Here is a 24,473-nt window from a genome sequence, read left to right as displayed (position 1 = left end):
CATATGTTTAACAATGTGCTTATTATACAAAAAGGAAAAAGTGTTCTACATAAACCTCAACTCTCTTTTCCCAAACACAGCCTCAAAACCATGTGTAATAAAAGAATTAGACGGAATTGTCTGTGGTGCTCTTCTCCATTCTTCACAAAATTTCAGGTTGATTCACAGTCCTAATTATTCCTCTCATTCTTTTGCCAGCTGACACCCTTTCTAATCTACCCTTCCTACCCCCCATATCCTGGTGCTCTCTTTAGTGTTGTGAGTTTAGAACAGAGCCTCTCAGGGAGTAGAGAGTAACCAGATTATTTCATTTATTTATCTTCCAAATTCCTCTTCCCAAATCCCCATCCAAAGATTTGTAGCAGCCTTCTTTTTCCTAAAAAAAGCAAAGAAAGGGAAAAACACCAGGCTCAGGTGGCTGAGGAAGCGCCCCTCCGGGCCCCCCACCTCTAAGAAAACTCCCCATATTTCAGATTCCAAGCTAGATTTCCCCCTGACGTCTCCTGGAAGATGTGTCCCCTCCCTTGCTCACTCCTTACTCTGCTAAATCTCTTCACACACACCCCCCATTAGTTATTTAGAATCCCAATTTTAAATTCCTTCCCTATAGTACAGGCCTCTTTTCCCTCCTTTTGTCTCCACCATCTGTGCTCTACTTTAGGGAACCAACCACCACCCCTACAGCCTCTGAACTTTGCCTCTAGACTCTGCCAGGTTGTAAGGCCCCTCCCATTATGCCCTCTGGCAACTGCCATATCTTGAACCACCTCCTTGCTGGAACCAGCTTTGATTCCTCAAGGCAGACTGGAAATCTGGGGAGGTTTTTTTCTCTATTTCATCTGCTTCTGCTGTACAAGGTGCTGAAGTCCTCCCAGTTCAGAAAAAGTAATGACTCTTTGTTTGAAAAGTCTCTGCCTCAACATTTCCTAAACCTCTTGAAATTAGATAAGATTTTTCTAAACGAGATCCTTCTTCCTTTTAAGTAGCTGAGAACTGACCAGGCTGGAAACATTAGCCAGAGATACTGGTAAAAAAAATTAGTTCACTGATTCCCCCAAGGCCAGTGGCTGCACTCTCACCTTCTACATGAAATACATCCCCCCCTGAACGAGGGCCCAGGACAGGAGGAGGGGAACAGGACTCTGCAGACTGGATACAGCATCGTTCAGATCTGGACTCTGCTAAAATACAGACATCCCCCCCACGGTAGGCCAGTGTCATCCTTCCTACCATCCCCCTCCCCCTCTGAAAGGGTAGCCGTCTCTTTACACCAACCTCAGTCTTCCTTTCCTCTGAGCTTACAGAAGGATCCATCTCTCCTCCCCATTACCATAAGGAGTCCTTTCCTCTGTGCCTTTCAGCCTCCTGACCATACCAGGGAGCTTCAACTCACTTCAAGAATGCACATTTTTATCTGTTATGGGCTTGACACTGTGTTAGTCAATGTGCTAGGGGCTATAGGGGGGATGTAAATGTGATTAAGATCTGACCCCTTTCTTCAAAGAGTTTACACTCTAAATGGAGCCTACCATATACTTTAAAATATTTCTTCGTCCTTGTCATCAATCAGCTTTCCATTCCTACTGATTCCTCCCATCTGTGGTCAATTATATTCAGGCTGCACTTCGGTCCTGTTGCCCTTTTTAGCTGTTGTTTCTCTTTTTTCATTATCAGATTTCTCAAATGATTGGTCTATACTCTCCCTCCCCTTCTTCACAATGTACTCCCTCTCTAACTCCACAAAAACCTTTTGCTTAACTACTCAATTAAAACTTTCTTCTTTGGGGTTACTGGTAACCTCCTTTTCTCTGGCCTCTTGGTAGCTTTGTATTGATTATATTAAATTAAATCTTCTAGATTCTAAAATACAAACTTGGCTATCTGCCTCTCCAGTCACTTCCACATTTTCTCGGTTGATTCCTTGTCCTCTTTCTACTAGCTATAGGCACATTCATTGGTCTTTTGGTTTTCTGTGTACTGCCTCTGTTGAGCTCATCTACTTCCGTAACTGTGGCTTTAGGACTGTAGCTCTGACCTAGTTCAGCTACCTTTAGGACACCCTTATAGGGCTGTCACCATAAATTCAGCTTGGCCAATACCAAATTTATAACTTCAGTCCTAAACCACTCTGACCTTCCTTCCACAGGTCCCATTTTGGTCAGCCATTTTTGCAGACATCCATATTTGAAACTTATTTCAACATTCTCCTCATTTATTGCTCCTCTGAAATTATCACTGAAGCAAGGCACTTTCTTCAAAATATTTCTTATTTTTCTCCTCTCCATTCAAAATGCTACTTCCCTAGTCCAAACCTTTAATGGATTGTTTCTGGAATGATGCAAGTCTCATGCATTTCTCCCCACTCCACTGCATCCTGCATACAACCAGACAAATAGTTTTTCTAAAATACCATTTTCAGGGGCGCCTGGGTGGCTCAGTCAGTTAAGCGGCCGACTTCGGCTCAGGTCATGATTTCGCGGTCCCTGAGTTCAAGCCCTGCATCGGGCTCTGTGCTGACAGCTCAGAGCCTGGAGCCTGTTTCAGATTCTGTGTCTCTCTCTCTCTGACCCTCCCCCGTTCATGCTCTCTCTCTGTCTCAAAAATAAATAAACGTTAAAAAAATTTTTTTTAAATACCATTTTCACTGTATCTTTACTACACTGAAAAACTTACGAGGCTCCCCATTGCTTGTAAGTCCAAACTTCAGCCTGACACTTCAGATTCTCCTGTAATTCAGCCCTATCTTGCCCTATGTGAAATTACCAAGCAAATATTAGGAGCCTTGTAAATTAAATTGTTTTTTCTTAATTTCCCACTGTACCTTCCCGTATACCTTCTCCTTCAATCATACCCTACCCACTAGACATGCATGGTTGCTCCATACCCTCACCCCTGCAGCTCTTTCATTCTCTATTCTTCCCTCTAATTGTTTTCATACTTTCATAACTTAACCACCAATCAAAAGCTCACCTATCCTTCGAAGTGTATCTGAAGCATAGTCACCTCCTAAAAGTCTTCCAGGCAACTCCAGCTCGTACTGATCTCTGTCCTTCTACTGCCTAAAACACTTGCCTCAAATTTGCCTATGCTCTCAAATTTATATGTAATTTAACAGTGTTACAAACATTTTCATTTTGTTCGAAATGTTTTGCAAGTGTAAACTTGAGTTTTATAAATACTTTCAGGGCAATAACAACATCATAGATTTCTTTTTCATCAGCAGCAGCAGCGGCATCCTTCACAGCTTTAGTCATAGGTTTCATACACGTTAAGTACCACTGAACTGAAATTTAACTGCACCAAATCTTCCCAGTTTTCTGAATACAAGGTTAGTATTGAATCTCAGCAAAAGGTATGATGGCCAAGCTGAGCTGGGCACCTGCACTGGTGTACTAGTTATTTGGTTCCTTCCCCCGCCGCCCCCCCCCCCCAAGCCTATTATTCCAGCCCTCCCCCTGTTCTATGCCTCCAGCCCTGGGATCTGTCCTGGGCTAAGAGATGTCTCATACCTTCCCCCCACCACCCTGCCATCCCCAATCCACTTACTGGTTCCATTGTCATTGGTTTCAATGTTTCAGGCTTCTGATGGTCTGTAAGTTCTGTTTCGTGACTAATGGTAGTAGTTTCCGCTCCTTCCCTTACCTCTTTATCCAACCTGTTCTGCTCTCAGTAGGATCAAGAAACAGAGTTATCATTGCCTCCATCCAATATCCTCATAGATTCTCTATTTAGAAGCCTTCTCTCCTGAACGCCCCACTGCCCAAGACTTAAGCTCAGGAGTCCTCCCCACTTTATTGTTTGCATGGATTATGTACCCATTTCCATTCACCAATTCTCTTGACTCAAGGACTGCCCCTCCCTCTCAATGTCTTAGCAAACCTACTAAGTTCTGGCTTTATTCTCCCCACCTGTGGTTAGCAAATCTGCTTTGGGCCCACTACCTAGTTTCATTTCACCTAACTCATTTTTATTTTTGCTAATCATTTACAGTTCAACATTGCCCACTTTCTTTTCAACTGTTACCTATTCTGACGCTTTTAGATGTAGAGGTCACTCACCAGTCTATCTTCTGATTCAAATATGGAGTAATCAACAGTGAAATTTGCACCAAAGTCATCTGGGGGGGGGGGGGAGAAAAAAATCAGTAGTGACAAAGGAAAAAGGTAGCAGTAGGTATAGAAATGGAAAGAGGAAGAAATTGCTCCGAATACTTCAACTTGCTCAAGTTGTAACATTTACTGGTGTAATTTAATTCTAATGAACTTTAATGTTAAAAATGTTTGTGAGTGTGTCTGAATTTATATTTTCAATCTGGTATCCAAAATAATTTACAAATTTGAGAATTTTTAAATTGTTTCAACCCATTTCCAAAGAATTGAAAGTCACTGGCTTGAGAAATAATGCCACAAGCCTTGATAAGGTCTTTGCTCATAGCCAAATTTCCTCTGATCTAGTTGTTCCAATTGCAAAGAGAAAGGCAAAGTCTCAGAACTAAGCATCCCCAAAACCTCTGTCCATCCTGCTGGGGATCAGAGACGCATACATACTCACCATAATTGGGGGTGACTGTATAATAATAGACCACCTGATAATAATCATCCTCTTCTAGTCCTTCTTCATCCCCATATTCTTGTCCTACGGGGACAAGGACTAGAGGTCAAGGGGCATCTGGAACTCCTTAGCAAAAGAAGGACACCTGAAGTTGATCTCAGCTCTATCAATGTCTTTGCTTTCTGCCTCCCCTCCAAAGCCTTACTATCTCACTGCCCCTGTACCTCTAAGCCCTTCTCAGTCTTTGGGGCTCCATATCTGTGATGAGGCTTGTGACTCTGTGCCCTTTCAATTCAGGAACTCCTAGAGAGAAAATGTGTCCCTTCACATCCTGTAAACCCAAAATAAGACCTAAAGCTGAAAAAGGTAGGAAGCAGAGATACCAGAAATGAAGAATTCCAAATCTCTTCTGGAGAATGCTGCAGACCATATTAGATCTGTGAGAGATCTTCTCACCTCAGTGTCTCACACAGAACGGAGACATACATCTTTAGGCTTTTGGACTCCGGTTTTAGTTCCCGATTCGCTGCAGACTAACGGAATAGCCCTGAAGAAGCCACTAACCATCGCTTTTTTCAAATGAGTCAGCTGGACTAAATGACCCATCTACATTAGTTTTTCTTCCTTCCTAGGACTAAAAATATGTGGCTTTGACATGATTAGGTCTCCAGGCCTCCTACTAAACACTTCCCTATGCTCCTTGAATGCTCTCCCTGAATCCCAGGCAATGACATACAAATCTGGAGGAAAAGGAAACAATGAGAGTACCTGGCAGACTGGGAACAAAGGAGGGAAGGAGCCAAGCTACTTTTGGGAGTCTGTCCCTGAGGGGAAGCCAGTTCTCCACTACCATAAAGGCCACCCCCTACTTCTGTGTCCTTACTAATACAAGGGGTTTTCTCCAACCCTCTGGGAAGGAAGATTCCCCCAGCTTCTCTCACTAGTATCAGAGTGCCCCGCCTTCCAAGAGCCCACCTCTCTCCTCCACCCTCACTGTAGTCCCTCTCCCTCTTGTCCAACTCTGCGGTGATGGACAGCTGACGTGACTCTTGGTGGGGACTCCCTGTGTCAAGGGTTCCATCTTCATCAGCTGTTTCTGACAGGACTCTGTTTTCCTCCCCCTCTTCTGGCTCTACTTTCCAGATTCCCCCCACCCCCCACCCCGCCCGCCCCAACACTGGACTCTGGCACAAATGAGTGTTATTACTCCCCATTAAATTGCACCTCTCATCCACTCCTCATTTTTCTTTCCTCCCACCCTACTTATGATAGAAGATCTGGCCCAAAAGCTCAGGGAGAGAGAGTGAACTTACCCAAGATAAGTGGCACAGCAAGGATGGCTACAAAGAGGACATCCATTCTGGATTCTGCACTATTGCTGTGAAAGTAAAAAAGGAAATTACAGCGTTTCTCACCAAACTTCCCCCGCCTCCTGCCCTCCTCCAAAGCTGCTGCAACTCTTTTCCCCAGGGAGTAGAATTCCCCGCCCAGTTGCCGACTGACTAGATCAATGGTTGCTACCGGTCAGCCAGAGAGCTGCCCAGATTAAGAGAGAGGCAAAGTGGATTTTGATGTGAACGTGTTCACTGAGCTTCCCCAGTCCTAGATTAGATCCATTCAGGATTCCGCTGACACTACCAAAGCAAGCAAGCAGACAAACCAAAAGCCAGACCAAAACCCAAAACCCGTGCCTATCTAGAAGCTTCCCCTCTGAAGAAGAGGACTCCCTCCTAGTCCTCACAAAAAGCTCACCCTCCCTTTCACGGTCCCTAACTTACCATCACTATCTAGAGTCCAGGCTTATTCACAATCTCTTTCTTCACAGTCAAAATTTTAGAGGAACTGATGAGCACTTTTTTCTAGACTGAAAGAATGTCCTCTCTTCTGCCTGTCTTGGACTCTGAAATACAAGAGCAATACTAACATCATTGTCTGATACCCAAAGCACCTGCTGCAGTACTTCTGATAAAAATCTCTCAGCCAAGGCCAGTTATTTCCTCTATGGCAAGTACTGACCTCACTTCATGTCTTTCTCCACTTTCTGGATACAGGATGGAAGAAGGGAGGAAACAGCCTCTTTCCTCGAATAGATGCCCCCCTCCCCACTTGCTATGCCCCCTTCATTCTATCCACAGGGATAGAGTTCATCTCACCCTTCTCTCTGCTTTTATATTTCCCATTTTCATTCAGTTCAACTCAGAAGCATTTAGTAACATATATGCTAGGCCCAGTCTGATAGGCAATTCAGAGGTCACCGGCGAGGGAATAAGAATAGTTATGTTGTTTAAAAGGAAGTTAATAAATAACTATTTAACATCTACTACAAGCCAGGCACTATGAAAGTCTCTGTGGAACCACCTGTGGACAAGAGAGGTTTGGTGTTTGCTCTTAGCACTTAGAAATGCTGTGTGAATAGCTCAAAGGAGAGATGAGAAGACTTGTATTCTCGTGTCTCTTCTCCTGACTCCGCCTGCTAGCCTCGGAAGCAAGACACACTGGAGTTTTGACCACTGGCCAGCATGTTTCCACCATCTTAACCTTTTGCGGGGGAGGATTTGCTTGATGATGATGATTTTCCATGTACATCTATACAATCTATTCCTTCAGCTCCTTTCTAGAATTTCCTGGAAAAAAATGTAAAACGCTTCTGTGGATGTACCCATATGCATTAACTCATAAATCACTTCCAGTAAGGAAAGGAAGCCCGATTCTCTTTGAACAATTTCTATAGTTGTTTTCTTTGTACTTTGATTAGTCTCTCAAAAACAATATTCCAGATCCCCTCACTTTTCCATCCTGGTACTCTTTTGCCTAAACGTTCCTCCCTAAAGACTGACACTACCCCCATCCAAATGAGGTTACAATACCCTCCTCTCCTACTTTAATTTTCTTTCACTCTAATACACACAACCCCTGTGTCTTCCCCTGGCCTAAGGAAAAGACACCACTGAAGTTCATTTTCAGAAATAAATAGAGGAAGTATGACCTAAAAGGAACTGTGTGACTTGGGGGGCGGGGGTGCTTGTCGTTTTCCTTTAACCCCACAGCTCTAATTGCTTTTTACAAACAGTCTTAACTCTGAATCTTAACACCGAATCCCATCTGACCTCCTTCCTAACATTGCTCTCCAGGCTCCTCTTCGTCTTTCCTACTCTCTGGTCATTACAGATGAAAGCGTCATTAGCGGTATACTCACTGAATTGCATGTTTCCTATACTCGTCTGTTCAAAGAGCTCTTACTTTTAAGTCTAACCTTCATCTCTTAGGCAGTAGCTCAAGCCCATTTCCTCTCATTCAAGTAAGAACAATACCCGTCCCTATCTCCCTGCACCCTCTATCCTGTGCTTTCTTTGTATTTGTCCTTTAGGTTCCAACAGGATCTTCCCCTCCCCCGCTCTGCAGCTCTTCAAGAAGACGCAGAATTGCTACCACCCTTCCCCACAAAATAACGAAAGGAAGCCGCAGCCAAGGTCCAATGGGACCCAGGAAGCCGGGCCAGTCCCGGCCCACTCCCTCCTTTTACCAGCTCAAGCCACTCCCAGGACCGAAGTCGAAGGCTTAGTAGGGCAGGAGGACTACAACTCCCGGCAGGTTGTGCTGCCTTGTCCCCGCCCCCGCAGCTCCGCCCCCGCCGAGTCTTCATTGGCCTTCGGGGGGTGGGGATTGGATGGGAGGTGGCCATGGTGCTGCGGCCGGGATTTGTTCCCTCCTCGGCTTCCGTAGAGGAAGTCGCGCGGACCTGTATCAGGGGTTTCGGTGTCCCCCCTCCCCTTCCCTGGGGTCCGGGGGTGACATTGCACCGCGCCCCTCACGGGGTCGCGTCGCCACCCCAAGCAGACTCCTTAGCTGACGTGCTGCCCCCGTCCACCCCTCTTGGCCAGGCCTCCACCCCGCCCCCAGCTGCCCAGCCATGGGGGCCGCAGTGTTTTTCGGATGCACTTTCGTCGCTTTCGGCCCGGCCTTTGCGCTTTTCTTGATCACTGTGGCTGGGGACCCTCTTCGCGTCATCATCCTGGTGGCGGGGTGAGTAGGGGGTCGGGAAGACGCGGGAGGGCGCCAGAGAGAGAGAGAGAGAGAGAGAGAGAAAGAAAGAGAGAAAGAGATCCGGAAGGGGCTGGGCGAGCTTGGGAGCCTGAGTTGGGGGAGACAAGTCGGCGGTGAAGATTGGAAAGGGTCGAGTCAGGGGTCTAGATGATTTGCGCTTTCCCGCAGTTGGTTTCCGCCTTCCAGGGATCGCACAGATTCCTCCTATACTCCTCCCGGCGACGTCAGAGAAGGCCCAAGGCCAAGACTCGTGAGGGGGGTGTGCTGACCTCCGCCGGCCTGAAGGAGGATCCAGGAATGGATACCTCTCCCTACTACTGTGCGCGTACATTCTGGTTCTCATCGCTCTGAAGACTCATTAGTCAGATTTCTATCCCTTCCCCTGCGTCCGGATCCCTACAAGACTCCCTTGGTGGAGACACCTATCCTGTCTCCTCCCAGTCTTCCAGACCATCCGGAAGTCTAACTTCCACTTTACATGCTGCAGCCTTGATTGGTTCTCCTCCTTGATTTCTCTGGCTCTCCCTACCCTGGCCTGTCTGATTGCCCTTGTCTTTCCTCAGGGCATTTTTCTGGCTGGTCTCCCTGCTCTTGGCCTCTGTGGTCTGGTTCATCTTGGTCCATGTGACCGACAGGTCAGATGCCCGGCTCCAGTATGGCCTCCTGATTTTTGGTGCTGCGGTCTCTGTCCTTCTACAGGAGGTGTTCCGCTTTGCCTACTACAAGCTGCTTAAGTAAGAAGATGGGATGGTCCAGAGGGGAGAAGGGCAGAGGATTGCACTCTGAGAAGTGGGGCAGCCCCTGGGTGGTGGTTTGGAAGAGGAGGCACTAAGGGAGGATGTCAGAGGGAAAGGAGCATTCCTGCCTTTCCTCATGTTTCCCCTACCCCACCCTACCCCACCCCACCCCAGGAAGGCAGATGAGGGGTTAGCATCGCTGAGTGAGGACGGAAGATCACCCATCTCCATCCGCCAGATGGCCTATGGTGAGCCAAGGGAGAGGGACTGGAGGAGGGGGTTGGACACCCCCCTCTCCCAGGGAAGTCAAAACATGCACATGTTCCAAGGGGCTGCTTTTTTCCCCTTCATCCCTGACTTCCAAGGAGAGGTGGTCTGGAGGGAAAGTAGGTGTGGGGGGAATTGTGACTGGGAATGGGGCGAGATCACTGGTAATCAGGCTACAGCGATCTCTGACATTGATGAGACCCTCCTTCCCCCCAGTTTCTGGTCTTTCCTTCGGTATCATCAGTGGTGTCTTCTCTGTTATCAATATTTTGGCTGATGCACTTGGGCCAGGTGTGGTTGGGATCCATGGAGACTCACCCTATTACTTCCTGACTTCAGGTAAGATCTGCTTTCTGCCTTGCCTTCATGCCCCATCCATCCCTGGCCCCGATCTGATTTATTGGTCCTCCCTGGGAGACTTCTTTGGCTCAGCATCTCAGGAGGCTGGGAGCAGATGAGGCATGTATCTCATTCCCATCTCCTTCCCTGCAGCCTTTCTGACAGCAGCCATTATCCTGCTCCATACCTTTTGGGGAGTTGTGTTCTTTGATGCCTGTGAGAGGAGACGGTACTGGGCTTTGGGCCTGGTAGTCGGGAGTCACCTACTGACCTCGGGACTGGTGAGTTGGGGACAGGGGCCTGAGTTAGAAAAATATTTAATGGTCAGCAGGATGGAAGGGAGATCTATTCTCACTTCTTAACACGTTAAAACATATCTAGGGAGGAGGCAGAAAGGTTAGTGTTTAGAAGACTCTCATCTCAGCATCAATTGTATAACCTGCCCTGGGTATCCTCTGGGAGTTTGAATGGATTAGTCAAACTGTAATACGAATGGCTGGAGGTGAGCAAGAGGGCAGAAACCTCTGAGGGAGCTGAAAATCAAAAGTCCTCAACCACAAAATATTGGTGCTCTGAAGGGAAGGATCAGGGGATTTGGGTGAGCTACCTGCAGGGAGGTTTGGGTCAAAGGCATGTAGAGAATTTGGGGATTAGGCAGAGAGAGAAGCTAAACTCATTTCTACTCTTATCTCCATCCCTAGACATTCCTGAATCCCTGGTATGAGGCCAGCCTGCTGCCCATCTATGCAGTCACTGTTTCCATGGGGCTTTGGGCCTTCATCACAGCTGGAGGGTCCCTCCGAAGTATCCAGCGCAGCCTCTCGTGTAAGGACTGACTACCTGGACTGATCGCCTGACAGATCCCACCTACCTGCCCACTGCCCATGACTGAGCCCAGCCCTAGCCCGGGTCCTTTACCCACCATTCTCTGTCTCCTCCTCGTCGGTCTATCCCACCACCTTCAGGGTTTTGCTTTGTCCACTCGTGACCTTTAGTCTCTAGGCTTTACCAGGAGCAGCCTGGGTTCAGCCAGTCAGTGACTGGTGGGTTTGAATCTGCACTTATCCCCACCATCTGGGGACCCCCTTGTTGTCCAGGACTCCCCATGTGTCAGTGCTCTGCTCTCACCCTGCGCAAGACTCACCCCCCTTCCCCTCTGCAGGCCGACGGCAGGAGGACAGTCGGGTGATGGTGTATTCTGCCCTGCGCATCCCACCCGAGGACTGAGGGAACCTGGGGGGGCCCCTAGGCCTGGGGTGCCCTCCTGATCTCCTCGCCTTGTATTTCTCCATCTCCAGTTCTGGACAGTGCAGGTTGCCAAGAAAAGGGACCTAGCTTAGCTGTTGCTGTGGAGATGAGATTAACGGAGGCTCAAGGGTAGATGAGCTCTAAGTTTCCCAGTACCTCCTCCCCAGACTGGGCATCTTGGTCTTTTTCTCAGGTCTGAGGGGAACCATTTTTGGTGTGATAAAGACCCCAAACTGCCTTTTTTTTTTTTTTTTTTTTGGTTTTGTTTCTGTTTTTTGAGTGGGGAGGGAGGAGGTGAGTTGGAATTCTTCTAACCTCTTTGGACTATATTTTCTCTCCTCAAATTACTCTTCATGGCTGGGCTTATCTGTCCACCTTTCCCTTTGGTCACGGGCCTTGGGGGAAAGGAAGGAAGTGCATGTTTGGGAAACTGGTATTACTGGAACTAATGTTTTCACCTCCTAGACCACCAGCATCCCTCCCCTCCCCAAGGTGAAGTGGAGGGTGCTGCGGTGAGCTGGCCCACTCCGGAGCGGCAATGCCCCTGGAGAAGTCAGACTACCATGACATCACAAGGAAGGAGGGCAGATTTTTTTCTAGTTTTTAATTGGGGTGTGGAGGGGGGGGTGGGGAGGTTTTCTATGAACTGTATCATTTTCTGCTGAGGATGGCACATCCCATCCTTTTAATCAAGGTGATTGTGATTTTGACTAATAAAAAGGAATTTATAATTGTGGGGGAACTTGGCTTTTAAGGGAGGGGATAACATGTTAATTGAGATTTCTGCCCTCCCACATCTCTTCCCCAACCTCTTTCCCACCCTGGCAACCTCTGATCCCCTCCAGCATGGCTTTGGTACAAGGGTAAAAACCCAGGCTGGTGGTCTCATATGTCAGAAACTTTGGGTTAAGCATTTTCCAGAAGTGGACCTCCCTTCGCAGGACTGGGGTAAAAAGAGTTTTTCACCCCTGCTTCTTTTCCCCTGTCCTTTGCACACCTCTGCCACCTGAGGGATTAAGGAACTCCTCTCCTCTCAAGGGCCCCAAAGGTAAGGCCAGGGGTGGGGTTAGAGACTTTAATTTCCAGATATATTGAGCAAAAAAATATAACCCCAAAAGCAGCAACTCTTTTTCCTAAGGGGAGAATCTGCACGACATGTAGGGAAAGGGACATAAAGGCAAGGGGATAGAGGACTTTGGGGCGCATCCCCAACTTCCCCCACTAATAAACACAATTTGCCCTCTGCGTTGTCAATGTGGGGATGGTCCTGATCTATATGATTTGAGAGGCCGCGGGCTCTGCTGTTATTCCTTGAATGAGAGCTTGTCCATGCCTCTCGGGAGGGGCTGTCTGGAGGAAGGAGGGGTGTCTGCCCACTACTTCTACAGTATTTTCTGGCCAGTCCCTGCCCCTCATTTTAGAAGCTCTCTGATTGGCATGAGGGGAAGGCATCCATGATGTCCGAGAAGGAGTCTATGCCTCTGTGGCTCGTGCTGAGGTGAAGACCACGCTTTTCCGGTTTCCTAGCCTCTTCTTCCTGGAAGGGGGAATAGTTCATGGAAATGACTAGTGTCCTAGGTGAAACAGATTAGAAGGGGAATAGAGTGGTTTTCGGTAGAAAAGAAAGGACCGAAGGAATGGAAAGTAGGACCTCACCGAATCTTTCTAGCGATGAAATAAACAGCCAGCAGAAGGCAGAGACAGCAGACCAAGATTCCCACTCCCAGACTCAGCATTTCACCTGGGAGGAAGGTGGAAAGTGTCATTCATTCTAGAACTCCCATAGATACTGAGCCTTTCCCTCCCTCTTTGTGGAGCACGCCTCCCTCTCTTCATACCTGGGTGGGGCCGGCTTACCTGTGGTATATACGGATCCCACTGTAAGGGAAGAAGGCTTGGGTCAGTGTGACCTGAGCTCCCCATCCCAGTGGGGAACAGCACTCTACCTCTATTCCCTGGGGAGATCACCTGGCACTCAGGGGTAGAAGCGTTCCCAGTCTAAGCAAGCCCTAGAAACCGCTTCCCCTCCTATCCTTCCTTTTGTTCCCAGGGACTCCCTAGTTCTTGGCACGGAGTCCCCCAGTTTCCCATCTCCTTTCCAAGCCCTGTATAGTCACCTTGGATGAAAGAAGTAAAGACTGTCCGCTGATTGAGAGGCTGGGGGGCTCGGTAGTTCCGTACCAGGGGCCTTGAGGGCTCCTCTTCTGTGGAGAACAATGTCTCCTGAAGCTCTTCCAGCTGAGGAGCAGAAGAATGGGATTAGGGGAGAAGTATCACTCACTTTGGGGAGTGGGAGAGGGTCTGAGGTTACCACTAGGTCTCTGCTGCCTCACCTTTTTTTTTTTTAACGTTTATTTATTATTGAGAGAGCGTGAGCAGGGGAGCAGCAGAGGGAGAGGGAGACACAGACTCTGAAGCAGGCTCCAGGCTCTGAGCTGTCAGCACAGAGCCCGACGCGGGGCTCAAACTCACAAACCGCAAGATCATGACCTGAGCTGAAGTTGGACACTTAAACCGACTGAGCCACCCAGGCGCCCCCTGCCTCACCTCTTCACCACTCACCTGTCCCATGGAAATCTGAGCCTTTCGGTTGAATACTGTCCAGAGCACACTCTGGTAGCAGGGTGGGGTGGTGAGTGAGCCGTTGTAGCGGAAGAACTGGTCCAGTCGCTGGGGGAGCAGCTCTCCCACGTTGAAGGGAGGCACTGAGGTCTTCTGATCTGGAGGAGAACAGGCTAGGACTGCTCTTCCCCTCGCTGGCCCCCAGCTTACCTAGATAGGGCTCCCAGAGGTGACACCCCCTGGTTCCTAACTCACTGTCATCCCAGGCCTTGCTGGCCTTTTTGGGGAAGTGTCCCTGAAGTCTAATCTCACAGGCTCACCTTTATTCCTAATTTCATGCAAGTGACTCAGAATGTGTTCATAAGCTGGATTCTTAGTCTCACCCACCTGGAAAGGGAGAGTTTGGAATAGGTCCACATTTGGAGTAAGACGTTCACATACAGAACAAATGGTCACAGTGGGTTGCTGACTAGCCTAGGGAGGGAGAGCAACAAACATGGGCAGAATAGGACTGAGGGGTGCAGAGGGAGTGGAGGGAGCCCTGGGGGAGACTGAGGGCCACTCACCTCAATGAGAATGCCCAAGACAGCCAGGCCCTGAGACATTGGAGCGGCCTCACTCAAGCTGCCATAGGAATCTGAATCATAATGTACAATGTGGAGCTGAGAGGGGGGGAAAGGGAATTAAATCACTTAATGTTTCTCCACTAACCCTTCCTAAAGGCTTTGACCCTAGCCGCCGCTGCCACCACCACCACCACCACCTCCGGTATGCCCTAAAACTTTCCCACAAAGGTTGGCCTTATCCCCCAAGTATGACTTTTCCCAGTTTCCAGATCCTTCCTTTCCTGGGAGCTGACCATGCCTGTCCCTGTGTCCTAGCCCAAGCTTTGTTCCCCAGTACCTCTGCAGCTGTGGCTTCACTGTTGATCTGGTGCTCTGATCCCCCCAGGGATCCTGTCTCACCCCAGTGCAGGTGGAGCTGGGCAGCTACATATTTTCGGGGAAATCCCTCCAGATACATGGTAGGGGGTAGAGAGAGTTGCACTGTGAGGAAAAGAGAGAAGGTCAGGGTTGGTGGAGGAATGTGGACACATTCCCATTGCCACTGCTCCTTGGGAGACCTGGCCAGCCTTTTCTGCCTCCGCCCCCCAGTAGCACCCAGTTCTGCTTTTCTAGCATATCCCCCTTTTCATGGGGGGATGTCTCCCTTTTTCAATGAGGATCCAATTCATGCTATGATACCAATCCATCCTTAGAGCTTGAATGTAGACATTCACTCCCCACCCTTGATGAGGCTGTAGGAGTCTCATCACCATTGTCACATCTCCAAATTTATAGATGAAGCCTTCTAAGAATTTGGAAGTTAGAATGCATCTTTCTCCTGACTCCTAAGATTGGAACTGGAGTTTACACCTCCTTGGAGCCTGGGTTTTTACCTGTGTGGCCATTATTGTGCAGGTCCAAGGGCTCAGTGCCAGGCTGGTCATATCCATGGGGCTGCAGAGTGGGCAGCTCAGGGTCAAAAGTCACACTGTCTGTCTGGATATTGATGGGGGACTGGGCATTGCTTCCACACTCAGGGTAAGAGGCTGGCCAATGGTCTTGACCATGTGGGCCTGGTGGGGATTATCAGAGACATTTGTCCTGCTCTCCAAGCCCCAGCCACCCTTCTGGAACCCTCCCCTACCAACCCAGGCAACCTAGCCAGTTGTGCAAGGCTAGGTGAGGCAGGGGTCCCTGCTAGACTTGAGGCTGCAGAACGCTTTCCCTGCCCCCAGGCTGTGATGACTCCCCAGCTCTCCTGATAGGTGGAGAGCAGAGGCTTTTACTTACCAGCAGTTTGGGGACCAGAAAGCTGAATGGGAGGAAAAGGGGGTGGATGGAAAGCCTGCGTGCCTGGAGAGGTGGGGCTAGAGAGCAGAAACAGGATGGCCCGGAAAATAAACTGATCCTCGAAAGAGCAAGTCTCCGTGGGGGCCCCTAATAAGTGGGGATACCATTCTTTCGGTTGACTTCCCACAATTCATTTCTTGCTCTCACACTGGACCTTGCATTTGACTCTGGAATTCAGTCGTTAGTCAGAAGTTCAAAGGGATGAAATCCACCTCCACCAGGGTCACAAACTATGCTGCCAGCCTCTTCCTCACCCCTGACCTCAGGCTCTGTCCCAATTTCGGATGCAGGTAGGATCAATGAGGTTGGAAAGACAGCCAGGAAGTAAATTGGCAGATAGGCTCAGTGTTCCTTTCCCTACCCGGTTTCCCAGCCTTTCTGAATCAGGAGGTACAGGATCCGGCAGTTAGAATCGGGTCCCGGAGTCCGACCGGGAAAACAAGGGCCGGGAGTGGAGGTGGGGGCTCGGGACGGAGGAGCTGGGCTGAGAAACTAAAGGGAACGAACTCCCCACACACTCGACATAAGTCTTCCTGGCAGGTGAAGAGGTCCCAGTGTGAAAGGGGTGGCGGTGGGCTTTGGGCTCTGCTCTCACCCTCATATGTCCAGTGCTGACCTGCAAGGCAGAGAAAGCGGGGCTGCAGACCGCTCAGCCGGGGCCGCGTCCTCCCCGCTCCTCTCCCTCCCCACCTCCCGCCGATCTTTCTCCGCCCTCCGCCCGGAGCACTTCCCAGAGGAAGCCCTGAAACCCGACACCTCGGTGGAAAGGTCGGGGGGCCTATTTAAAATCACCAGCCGGGCTGTAAGGGTGCGTGCTGAGTGCAGGGAGAGGAGAAACACGTAGATCGAGCCCAGAGCCTAAAATTAACCTGGACCCGAATGGGCACCCTGCCCCCACCCTCACTTTTCTGAGCCTGGGCCAAGCCAGTCCCACGCTTATTAGATTGGGGTGAGGTGAGGGTGTGGACAGAGGGCTTGGAGGCAAGGGACTAGAACAAGGGGAGGGGAAAAAAGGTTGCAGTTGTTTGGGGGGGGGGTGCTGCTACTGAGGGGAGAAGGGACATTATTCATTTGCTTTGAAGCATTGCACACGTTGAGGCCCTTGGCTGTGAAATAACATTCAAGTTCTTCCTTTGGTCCCGGTAGCTCTGAAGGAAACTTTCCCCATTGCCAGGAGCCTCTGCTCCCTAGATCCCTAGATGGCTAGCTAGGGAAGGCAGGAGTCAGGGCAGGGTCCAGGCCACACTGAGGGTGGTGGGTGGGCACAGGCAGCCAGGCTGGCAGAGACAGATTGAAAACGAAGCATTGTATGTGGAAAAGAGAGCTGCCAGCTGGGTCACATGCCAGGCTCTCGTGCAATCCTGTCTCAGGCTGAAAGGCTGGGGGTCTGATGGTCCAGCCTCACCCAGGACCAAACTGCTTCAAGGGGAGAGGGAAGGCCTTCCTTCAGGTTTTCTCTGCATTATTCAAATTGCTACTTCAAATTCAAACTCTGGAAAAAAATTCTAAATTCCTTCCTCTCTCTCTCTTATCCCCTTAAATTCTTCAGACTTCTGAGATATCCTTGATCTCATCCTTGGGCTCTCATTCTGGCCCATCCCTTGGTTCAGACAACTCTGAAAAGCAGCCCAAGGAAGGGCGGAAAGCAACGTCTCACCAGCTCCTTGGGACACTCAGACAACTTGAATTCCCTGGTTCTGTGCTGGGCCGGTAATCTTGCCCTTCCCCTCCCACCAAATCCTCAACTTGCTAATTCTTCACCTCTTTTTCCTTTTCCCTATTTTTTTCTTTCCCTCAGATGCACTTTCCAACCCTCCTTTTGGCTGGCTCCTCACCCCGTCACCCTCCCTGCATTTCCCTTCTGCTCTCTAGACACTTCCCTCCCCCCACCTTGCTCTTCCAAGGGATCTTAATTACACACCTACTATGTCCTGGATACTGAGGTAGGCATACATAGCATAGGCATATGGCAAAGCAAACACAAAAATGAGGGGTAGGGGTCCTGAGGACACTCTTGGAAGCACCTAGGCCCGTTCTCCCAAAAGTCCTCTCATCTCCTGGGAGCATCTGAAAGTCCTTTGCAAACTGTAAAGGGCCAACAGCCTTTATTATTGCTACTGCTTTCAGGGAGAAACTGGGAAACCAGTCGCCCCATAGAATCAGGAGGGGACATTGGCCATGAGGTTCATAGTTGGGGATAAGCATCTGAGTTAATGAGGAAGTGTAGAGATATGCCCCCAACCCCCATCAGTCCTTTATCTTTTCACTCTCTGCCTCCTTGGCTCCCTAATTGGGGGAGTTCTGAAATAGATGAGGCCAGGAGGGTTGCCTGGGACTAGGGCAGCGGGGCAAAGAGCTCCGGAGAGAATCCGTAGCCTGTAAGGAGATTCCCGCAATGTGTGTATACATTCTGCTCCCCAGCTAGCTCCCCAACCCTCCCCCCCCATCCCCACTAACTGCAGGGCTGTACAGGCAAAGGGGGGAGATGGAAAGTGCCCTTCTCCCCACTCCTCTCGCTTCCCCCCATCCCGAGCCTATTATACTAGCCCCTTAGGCTTCCTTTTACATTTCTTCCCTTCCCCCATTAAGCGAGCCTGGTGGCACGTGGACACCAGCACAGACAGACACACAGACATCCAGATGTACCTACCCCCATCTGCAGCCAGGATCCAAATCACCTCCAGCAGGAGAGTGAAGAACAACATGGTATCCCCAGAAGAAGCAGGTACTGGGAGTTTGGGGACTAGAGGGCTAGGGTTGGCAGAGAAAGGTGGGGGGGGGGGGAGGGAGACAGAGGTAGAAAGAGAGAGAGAGAGAGAGAGAGAGAGAGAGAAAGGGAGAGGGAGGAAGGGAGGGAGAAGGAAGTGGGGAGGGACAGAGAGAGAGAGGAGTTTCTTGGAGCTGAGCTGGATGTATTTATCTCTTTTTTGCTTGCGTTCTCTGGGTCTCTGTGGGCTTCCAGGGGATTTGGTTTTCAGTAGGGTACCGTAGGGTTTTGGGTCCCCAGGACAAATCTCTTGCCGCCTCTCTTTTTTAAATCTACCTCTACAGTCTTCACTTGCAGGCCAGCGACTTCACAATTGCCTCCCGCTTTTAAGGTGGCTCTGGACGGGTGTACGTGGTGGGGGGGTGCTGCCGGGTTGCTGGCGAACAGCTCCTTAAATAGCCGATTAGGCATGCAGGATGGCCCTGCTCGGAGCTGGAGCGGGTAGTGGCTTCACGGGAGCTCTGGCCCTGGCTCAGGAGCCCAGCTGGGGTGAGCTCTTCCTTCCTCTGCTCTTCTTATGGGCACTGTCCAGATAGGTGTCCCCTGGAGTGGGCTGGGGCTTGGAAGGAGGGCTTGGGGGTCCAATCCAGCCCCCTCAGGGGGACCCTGGGTTCTCATTTCCCATCTGGCTTCTCCGAGGAGCGACTCCCTGGGTGGCATAGGGCAGAGGGTGGGAAGACCTGTTCCCAGTCCCCTGCAGAATTTGAGCTGAGTCCAGAGTTTGGAGATAGGTGACCAGAAGGAGTTGGGGACTCAGGGTGCAGGTAGAGGGTAGGAAGTCAAGGGCTAAAACCTGGCTTGTGGAAAATAAAGAAGAGAAGTGAGGCAAGAGAACTTGTTTGGAGCGATCTCTTTCTCTTGTGCCTGTCACCACCCCCTTCCCACGGTGAGGCCTGGGTCCACGTGCCTGTGTGGCCGGGTGGGAGGGGGGTGGTTTTGTTTGCTGTATAAAGCCCATTTGTGTGCCCAGCGGGGGAGGGGCTGCAGCAGCACCATGGAGAGACAGCGGCTCCAACTGCCAGACCCAGCCACCTCCCTCCCCAGGGAGCCCAGATCTAGGACGGCTTTTGTCATTGAAGAGGACACTGACCCCTGGCAGGGAGGCCAGGGCAGGAGGAGAGGTGGGGAGACCTCAGAAACAATCATTACCACCCTAAAAAAAAAAAAAAAAAAAAGAATCCAGAGAAAGGGAGGGGAGGGAGCAGAGAGAAACCATGTGATCTAGTTGGAAGAGGGGCCCAGGGTCTTTCCTCCAGCCCAACAAAGGGCTGTGGCAGGACTTGTGGGACTGAGTGAAATCTGCCACAGGGGAGCTGGATGAGTAGAGCACAGAGGCTGCTGGGTCTCAGGAATGTGGGCTGGTGCTTGTTTCCTCATGGGACTGGAAATCCCGATTGGAATGTACATCCTAAATCCCTCATTAGAGAATGTGAACGCACAGATAATTTCGAGCCAGACACTCACACCTCTTTCTCCTCCATGCCCTTCACCAGAGTCCCCAGCTCTGAGGATGCACCCATTTGAACCCCCTCTGCTTTCATCGCTCCTGCCAAGGAGCAAGAAAAAGCCAAAACAAAGGGAGCAGGAACTAAATAAGGGAGCAGGATAAGAGCCAAACGATCAGAATAATGCATGTGCTGGATCATCAGTGCCTGCTGAGGCAGGAGCCACGTGCCTTTCCGTCCCCTGTGATTGATCTGCAAAGCAAAACTGTTTTGCAGATGTCATTTCCTTTGAATTTTCTCATCACCCTCAATTATTTTTCCCTCAAAGGAGCGTTTTATGTTTTGAAGTTCCCCCAAAGCCCCACTCATTTCCTCTAAGAAGAAGAAAAAGTGTAAAGTATAAACTAGACTTCCTGGGAATCAAGATAGTTAACATAGAGGAACAGAAAAAAGAAGAAAAGCAGAGACATCTACTGCATGGTAGGAAAGAACGGGCCTAGACAGAATGACCTCTGCCAGGACAGAGTTCCCTTCCAGCGTGATTCAGCCTCCCAAGGCCGATAGTGTGTCTTGCCCTGCGCCACCTCCTGGTTGTCTTATGAATTTTTTTTATTAAAAGCATTTTTTTACATCTGTATATTTTGAGAGAGAGCATGCGAGCAGAGCAGGGGTAGAGAGAGAGGGGGACAGAGAACCTGAAGTGCGCTCGAGCTGGCAGCAACGAGCCTGACGCGGGGCTCGAACTCATGAACCCTGAGATCATGCCCTGAGCCAAAGTCGGACACTTAACTGACTGAGCCATCCAGGTGCCCCTCATTTAAAAATTTTTAATTTAAAATGGGTGTGTGATTGCTTCAGGGAAGTGTTTCACTGCTTGGGGGGATTTGGGATTTTGCCTACAGAAATAAACATTGTTTCACAAAAACGTCTTAGTCCCAAATCAGCACCTTCCGACTTGAGTGAGCAGCCTTTCCAGGCTCTTGTGCTTCCCACATAGACAAAGGCCTTGTTTTCTAGGCAAACACCATCCTCCAGGGACTTGCCTTTATTTTGATCTTTGGCTGTACTATGGATATTTCTGTTGTCACTAAGCTAATTTGGAGTCAAGAGGACCCTTATGTTAAAACAAAACAAAATCCACCCCACCCCGCATTCCCTTCACCTCAGTAGCTACTAAACTCTGACACCTTTGTTTAATTCCCACTTCTCTCTCCAGCTCATTCCTCACCCCGGGAAGCGGTGGGGTGGGCTAAATCTAACGCATGCCACTGCCTTCTGGCGCCATCTCCTGTCCTTTCAAGTGCAGCGAAATGTAAACAGGTCAGAGAATCAAGTGTCCAAGCGTGGTGACTTTTTGGTTTGTTTTTTCTTAAAAGGTCCTTTAAATTTTATTATTTTTTAAATTTAAATAATCTCTACACCCCACTTGGTCTCAAATTTATGACCCCCGAAATCAAGAGTCGCATGCTTTCCTGACCTGAGATAGCCAGGTGCCCCATTAAGAGGTCCTTTTAAAAAGGATATTTAGGGGTGCCTAAGCGGCTCAGTTGGTCGAGCTCTCTCTCTCTCTCCCACTGCCCCTCTTCCTCATGCTCTCTATAAATAAATTAAATAAATAAATACATACATACATAAAAAGGACATTTGGACATTTAAAATCCACAAATGTCCTAAATAGTCTAAAATACCTTACAGTTCAATGTGGGAGGGAGACAGATCAAAAGGAAAAGAGAATGACCAACCCAGGAACTTAGTCAAGCATACAGGTGATAACTAATTACCAAGAAGAGAGAATCAATAAGGAGACAGAATTAGATGGAATTCGGTTTTCTAAAAGAGCAAGCAACCTTGTACCATGAAGTAATGTAGACCCAGAGGTATTCTAATTTGACAATCACATTTATTATCACACGCTTGTCTCCTAACATATTAGTGCTTTCAAGAATTAAAGTCAAAGTGAAAAAAAAAAAAAGGAATTAGAGTCAAAGTAATTTGGGGGAGGGTTGATCAGAACTCTGGATCATTTTCTTAGTTTTCCAGTTTACACTGCATGACAAATGCACTATGAGACTATTGTAAACGGAAGACAGGTAAGTTTGTAGTCTCAAATCTCACAACTGTAATGAAAAAGGAGTAATTTTGTGTCCTGTGTTGATTCCATGCCCACATCACTGCCTGGTATTTGCTGACCAAATGAATAATCTAGTCATTGGAACATTTGTTTACTTTCTTTCTGTCTTTGGTAGTCACAGAATTTTAGACCAGAAGGGTTCTCAGGCATCATTCCAACTCCCTTGTTATATCCTGTGAAGACAGAGTTTCCAGGGGTTTAGGGATTCTCTCATGGTTAGACACAGCAGCTAAGCTGAACCAGAGCAAGGGCACAGGCCCCATTGGACTTTCTGCAATGCCACTGGTCCTCAAACCTCAGTGTACATCAGAATCACCTGGAAAGCTTGGTGAGAAATAAAGATTTCTGGGCCTCCCTCCCATAGTTTCTGATTCTGTGGGTCTAGAGTATGTCCAGAGAATTGCATTTACAGCAGGTCCTCAGGTGATGCTGGTGGTCTGAGGCACCACACTTGAGAATCAATACCCTATACCAACTGGAGGAGGGGAGGTAGTAGGGGGTTCGCCATTCTTTGTAGGGATTCCAGCCATCTGGCGTTGTTATTTGCATTCAACTTTACAGAGATGAGCCACAATAGCTTCACTAGTTTACAGTTATGTATTGAGGACTTCTAGATGCTAGGCACCCTACCACACCCTAGAAATAAAGAGTTAACAAGAGGCACCTGGGTGGCTCAGTTGGTTGAGCAACCAACTTTCGACTTTGGCTCAGGTCATGATCCCAGGGTTGTGGGATCGAGCCCTGCATTGGGCTCTATGCTGAGCATGGAGCCTGCTTGAGATGCTCTCTCTCTTCCCCACTGCCCCTCTCCCCTGCTCATGTTCACTTGCGCTCTCTCTCAAAAAAATGAACAGGAGGTAATCTCTGCCCTCAAGAACCTCACAATCTCTCTTTTTAATGTTTTTATTTATTTTTGAGACAGAGAGAGACAGAGCATGAGCAGGGGAGGGGCAGAGAGAGAGGGAGACACAGAATCTGAAGCAGGCTCCAGGCTCTGAACTGACAGCGGGGTTCGAACTCACAAACCACAAGATCATGACCTGAGCTGAAGTCAGAAGCCCAACCGACTGAGCGACCCAGGTGCCTCTCAAAGCTGCAAGTCATTTCTAAGGCAGCATTTGCAAAAGTGAAATGCAGCTATTTTTGAGCTCATAGATCCTGCATTCTTTCTATTGTTCTACTATCCAACATACTTGTTATATCAGGTATTACATATATTTTAATTAAGTAGCACTCTCACAGGTTGTTTATAAATCCATGCACATTGGGAAAAATTGACTTTTTTGCTCTTTTTTAAAAAATAAAAAGGAAATAGTTACTTGGAGTTGCCTCTAGAACGTAGAGAAAATCAGATCGTAGCAATGGCTTGTCACTTTTCCTCTTAATTATTATTTTTTAATTGTACAAGTAATATCTGATGGGTTTAGGGAAAGGAGAAGATTCAAAAAATAACATCACTTAAAAATTTCGTCAATTAGAGAAAATCGTGTTAACATTCTAATATCTTACAAATTAAAAAAAATTTTTTTTCTTTTGTTTGAGAGAGATAGAGAGCGATCGAAAGAGGAGCAGAGAGAGAGGAAGACAGAATCTCAAGCAGGCTCCAAGATGTCAGCACAGAGCTGGATATGGGGCTCAAACTCACTAAACACGAGATTATGACCTGAGCTAAAATTAAGAGTCAGACATTATTTACTTCCTTCCTTCCTTCCTTCCTTCTTTCCTTCCTTCCTTCCTTCCTTCCTTCCTTCTTTTTCTGAGGCATTTGCTGCTTTACTAGATGGCTTGTTCCTTTCTTGAGTTACAAAAAGAATGAGACCAAATAAGAACTCCTACATTTTAGGCGTACCTGGGTGGCTCAGTCGGTTGAACGTCCAACTTTGGCTCAGGTCATGATCTCACAGTTTGTGAGTTTGAGCCCCGCATCGGGCTCTGTGCTGACAGCTCAAAGCCTGGAGCCTGCTTCAGATTCTGTGTCTCCCTCTCTCTCTGCCCCTCCCATGCGCATGCTCTGTCTCTCTTTGTCTCAAAAATAAATAAAAATGTAAAAAAAAAATTTAAATAAAAAAAAACTCCTACATTTTAAATTATTGAACACATATAAAACCCAGCATATATTCATATTCACTAGAGCCTCAAAGTATTATGACTATCAGAAAGTTCTCTAATTACAATTTAGATTCACTTCTCCCCCTACTAATATTATATTTATCAATATTCTAACTAAGCAGAATATAGTGACCTCACATTTGTTTCTAGAGATACTCTAAGCACCAGATATAGTTGAATATTCTGATAGTGAAATGTTTATACTTCCCAAGGAACCCAGTCAGATAAAGAAGTTCACTAGAAGCTCCCTCTCCCCTTCCCTGTCATCAATTTATTTTTTTTCAATATATGAAATTTATTGTCAAATTGGTTTCCATACAACATCCAGTGCTCATCCCAAAAGGTGCCCTCCTCAATGCCCATCACCCACCCTTCCCT

At 48.4% G+C, this 24,473-nt stretch overlaps 3 protein-coding genes across 9 annotated transcripts; 1 reads left to right on the top strand and 2 right to left on the bottom strand.

Moving 5' to 3' along the window:
• Positions 1 to 294: 294 nt before the first annotated feature.
• On the bottom strand, positions 295 to 8,162 carry CC1H1orf54 (chromosome C1 C1orf54 homolog). 6 transcript variants are annotated; one of them, XM_042994013.1, is made up of 9 exons: positions 8,075 to 8,152; positions 6,568 to 7,175; positions 6,330 to 6,451; positions 5,865 to 5,929; positions 4,552 to 4,635; positions 4,059 to 4,117; positions 3,547 to 3,660; positions 1,080 to 1,181; positions 295 to 376 (listed from the first exon to the last, which is right to left on the bottom strand). In XM_042994013.1, the coding sequence occupies exons 4-8, from the start codon at positions 5,908 to 5,910 to the stop codon at positions 1,083 to 1,085; spliced, it is 402 nt and encodes a 133-aa protein (XP_042849947.1). In that variant the 5' UTR covers positions 5,911 to 5,929; positions 6,330 to 6,451; positions 6,568 to 7,175; positions 8,075 to 8,152; the 3' UTR covers positions 295 to 376; positions 1,080 to 1,082. The 6 variants fall into 6 exon arrangements, with proteins under 6 accessions (XP_042849947.1, XP_042849948.1, XP_015395685.1 ...); XM_042994014.1 differs by lacking the exon at positions 6,568 to 7,175 and having other exon boundaries at positions 8,075 to 8,162; XM_015540199.2 differs by lacking the exon at positions 8,075 to 8,152 and having other exon boundaries at positions 1,080 to 1,178; positions 6,568 to 7,526.
• Positions 8,163 to 8,240: 78 nt separating this feature from the next.
• Positions 8,241 to 11,917, top strand: APH1A (aph-1 homolog A, gamma-secretase subunit). Its single transcript, XM_007088049.3, has 7 exons — positions 8,241 to 8,574; positions 9,159 to 9,329; positions 9,507 to 9,580; positions 9,816 to 9,938; positions 10,092 to 10,219; positions 10,640 to 10,763; positions 11,101 to 11,917. The coding sequence occupies exons 1-7, from the start codon at positions 8,462 to 8,464 to the stop codon at positions 11,163 to 11,165; spliced, it is 798 nt and encodes a 265-aa protein (XP_007088111.1). The 5' UTR covers positions 8,241 to 8,461; the 3' UTR covers positions 11,166 to 11,917.
• Positions 11,918 to 12,245: 328 nt separating this feature from the next.
• Positions 12,246 to 18,769, bottom strand: CA14 (carbonic anhydrase 14). 2 transcript variants are annotated; one of them, XM_007088047.3, is made up of 12 exons: positions 18,687 to 18,769; positions 18,294 to 18,394; positions 16,239 to 16,259; positions 15,187 to 15,366; positions 14,652 to 14,794; positions 14,315 to 14,410; positions 14,069 to 14,135; positions 13,749 to 13,906; positions 13,304 to 13,424; positions 13,044 to 13,064; positions 12,843 to 12,927; positions 12,246 to 12,723 (listed from the first exon to the last, which is right to left on the bottom strand). In XM_007088047.3, exons 2-12 carry the CDS (start codon positions 18,346 to 18,348, stop codon positions 12,660 to 12,662), a joined length of 1,011 nt encoding a protein of 336 aa, XP_007088109.1. In that variant the 5' UTR covers positions 18,349 to 18,394; positions 18,687 to 18,769; the 3' UTR covers positions 12,246 to 12,659. The 2 variants fall into 2 exon arrangements, with proteins under 2 accessions (XP_007088109.1, XP_042849946.1); XM_042994012.1 differs by lacking the exons at positions 15,187 to 15,366; positions 16,239 to 16,259.
• Positions 18,770 to 24,473: the final 5,704 nt, after the last annotated feature.

Source organism: Panthera tigris, chromosome C1 (assembly GCF_018350195.1).
Source record: "Panthera tigris isolate Pti1 chromosome C1, P.tigris_Pti1_mat1.1, whole genome shotgun sequence".
Taxonomy (NCBI): Eukaryota; Metazoa; Chordata; class Mammalia; order Carnivora; family Felidae; genus Panthera; species Panthera tigris.
The sequence above is the reverse complement of the archived record's forward strand: the minus strand, read 5'-3'. Positions and strand labels throughout refer to the sequence as shown.

What these genes read in the sequence shown, in the direction of transcription:
- CA14 (XM_007088047.3), bottom strand. Translation starts at nt 18,348, where the DNA reads ATGTTGTTCTTCACTCTCCTGCTGGAGGTGATTTGGATCCTGGCTGCA. An exon ending in GCACAATAATGGCCACACAG is followed by an intron (nt 14,795 to 15,186) that starts GTAAAAACCCAG and finishes TTTTCCTCACAG; the next exon opens with TGCAACTCTCTCTACCCCCT. An exon ending in CTCAGATTTCCATGGGACAG is followed by an intron (nt 13,425 to 13,748) that starts GTGAGTGGTGAA and finishes TCTGCTCCTCAG; the next exon opens with CTGGAAGAGCTTCAGGAGAC.
- CC1H1orf54 (XM_042994014.1), bottom strand. Translation starts at nt 5,910, where the DNA reads ATGGATGTCCTCTTTGTAGCCATCCTTGCTGTGCCACTTATCTTGG. An exon ending in TGCTGTGCCACTTATCTTGG is followed by an intron (nt 4,636 to 5,864) that starts GTAAGTTCACTC and finishes TTGTCCCCGTAG; the next exon opens with GACAAGAATATGGGGATGAA. An exon ending in TTGAATCAGAAGATAGACTG is followed by an intron (nt 3,661 to 4,058) that starts GTGAGTGACCTC and finishes TACTGAGAGCAG; the next exon opens with AACAGGTTGGATAAAGAGGT.
- APH1A (XM_007088049.3), top strand. Translation starts at nt 8,462, where the DNA reads ATGGGGGCCGCAGTGTTTTTCGGATGCACTTTCGTCGCTTTCGGCCCG. An exon ending in GCCTACTACAAGCTGCTTAA is followed by an intron (nt 9,330 to 9,506) that starts GTAAGAAGATGG and finishes ACCCCACCCCAG; the next exon opens with GAAGGCAGATGAGGGGTTAG. An exon ending in CTATTACTTCCTGACTTCAG is followed by an intron (nt 9,939 to 10,091) that starts GTAAGATCTGCT and finishes CCTTCCCTGCAG; the next exon opens with CCTTTCTGACAGCAGCCATT.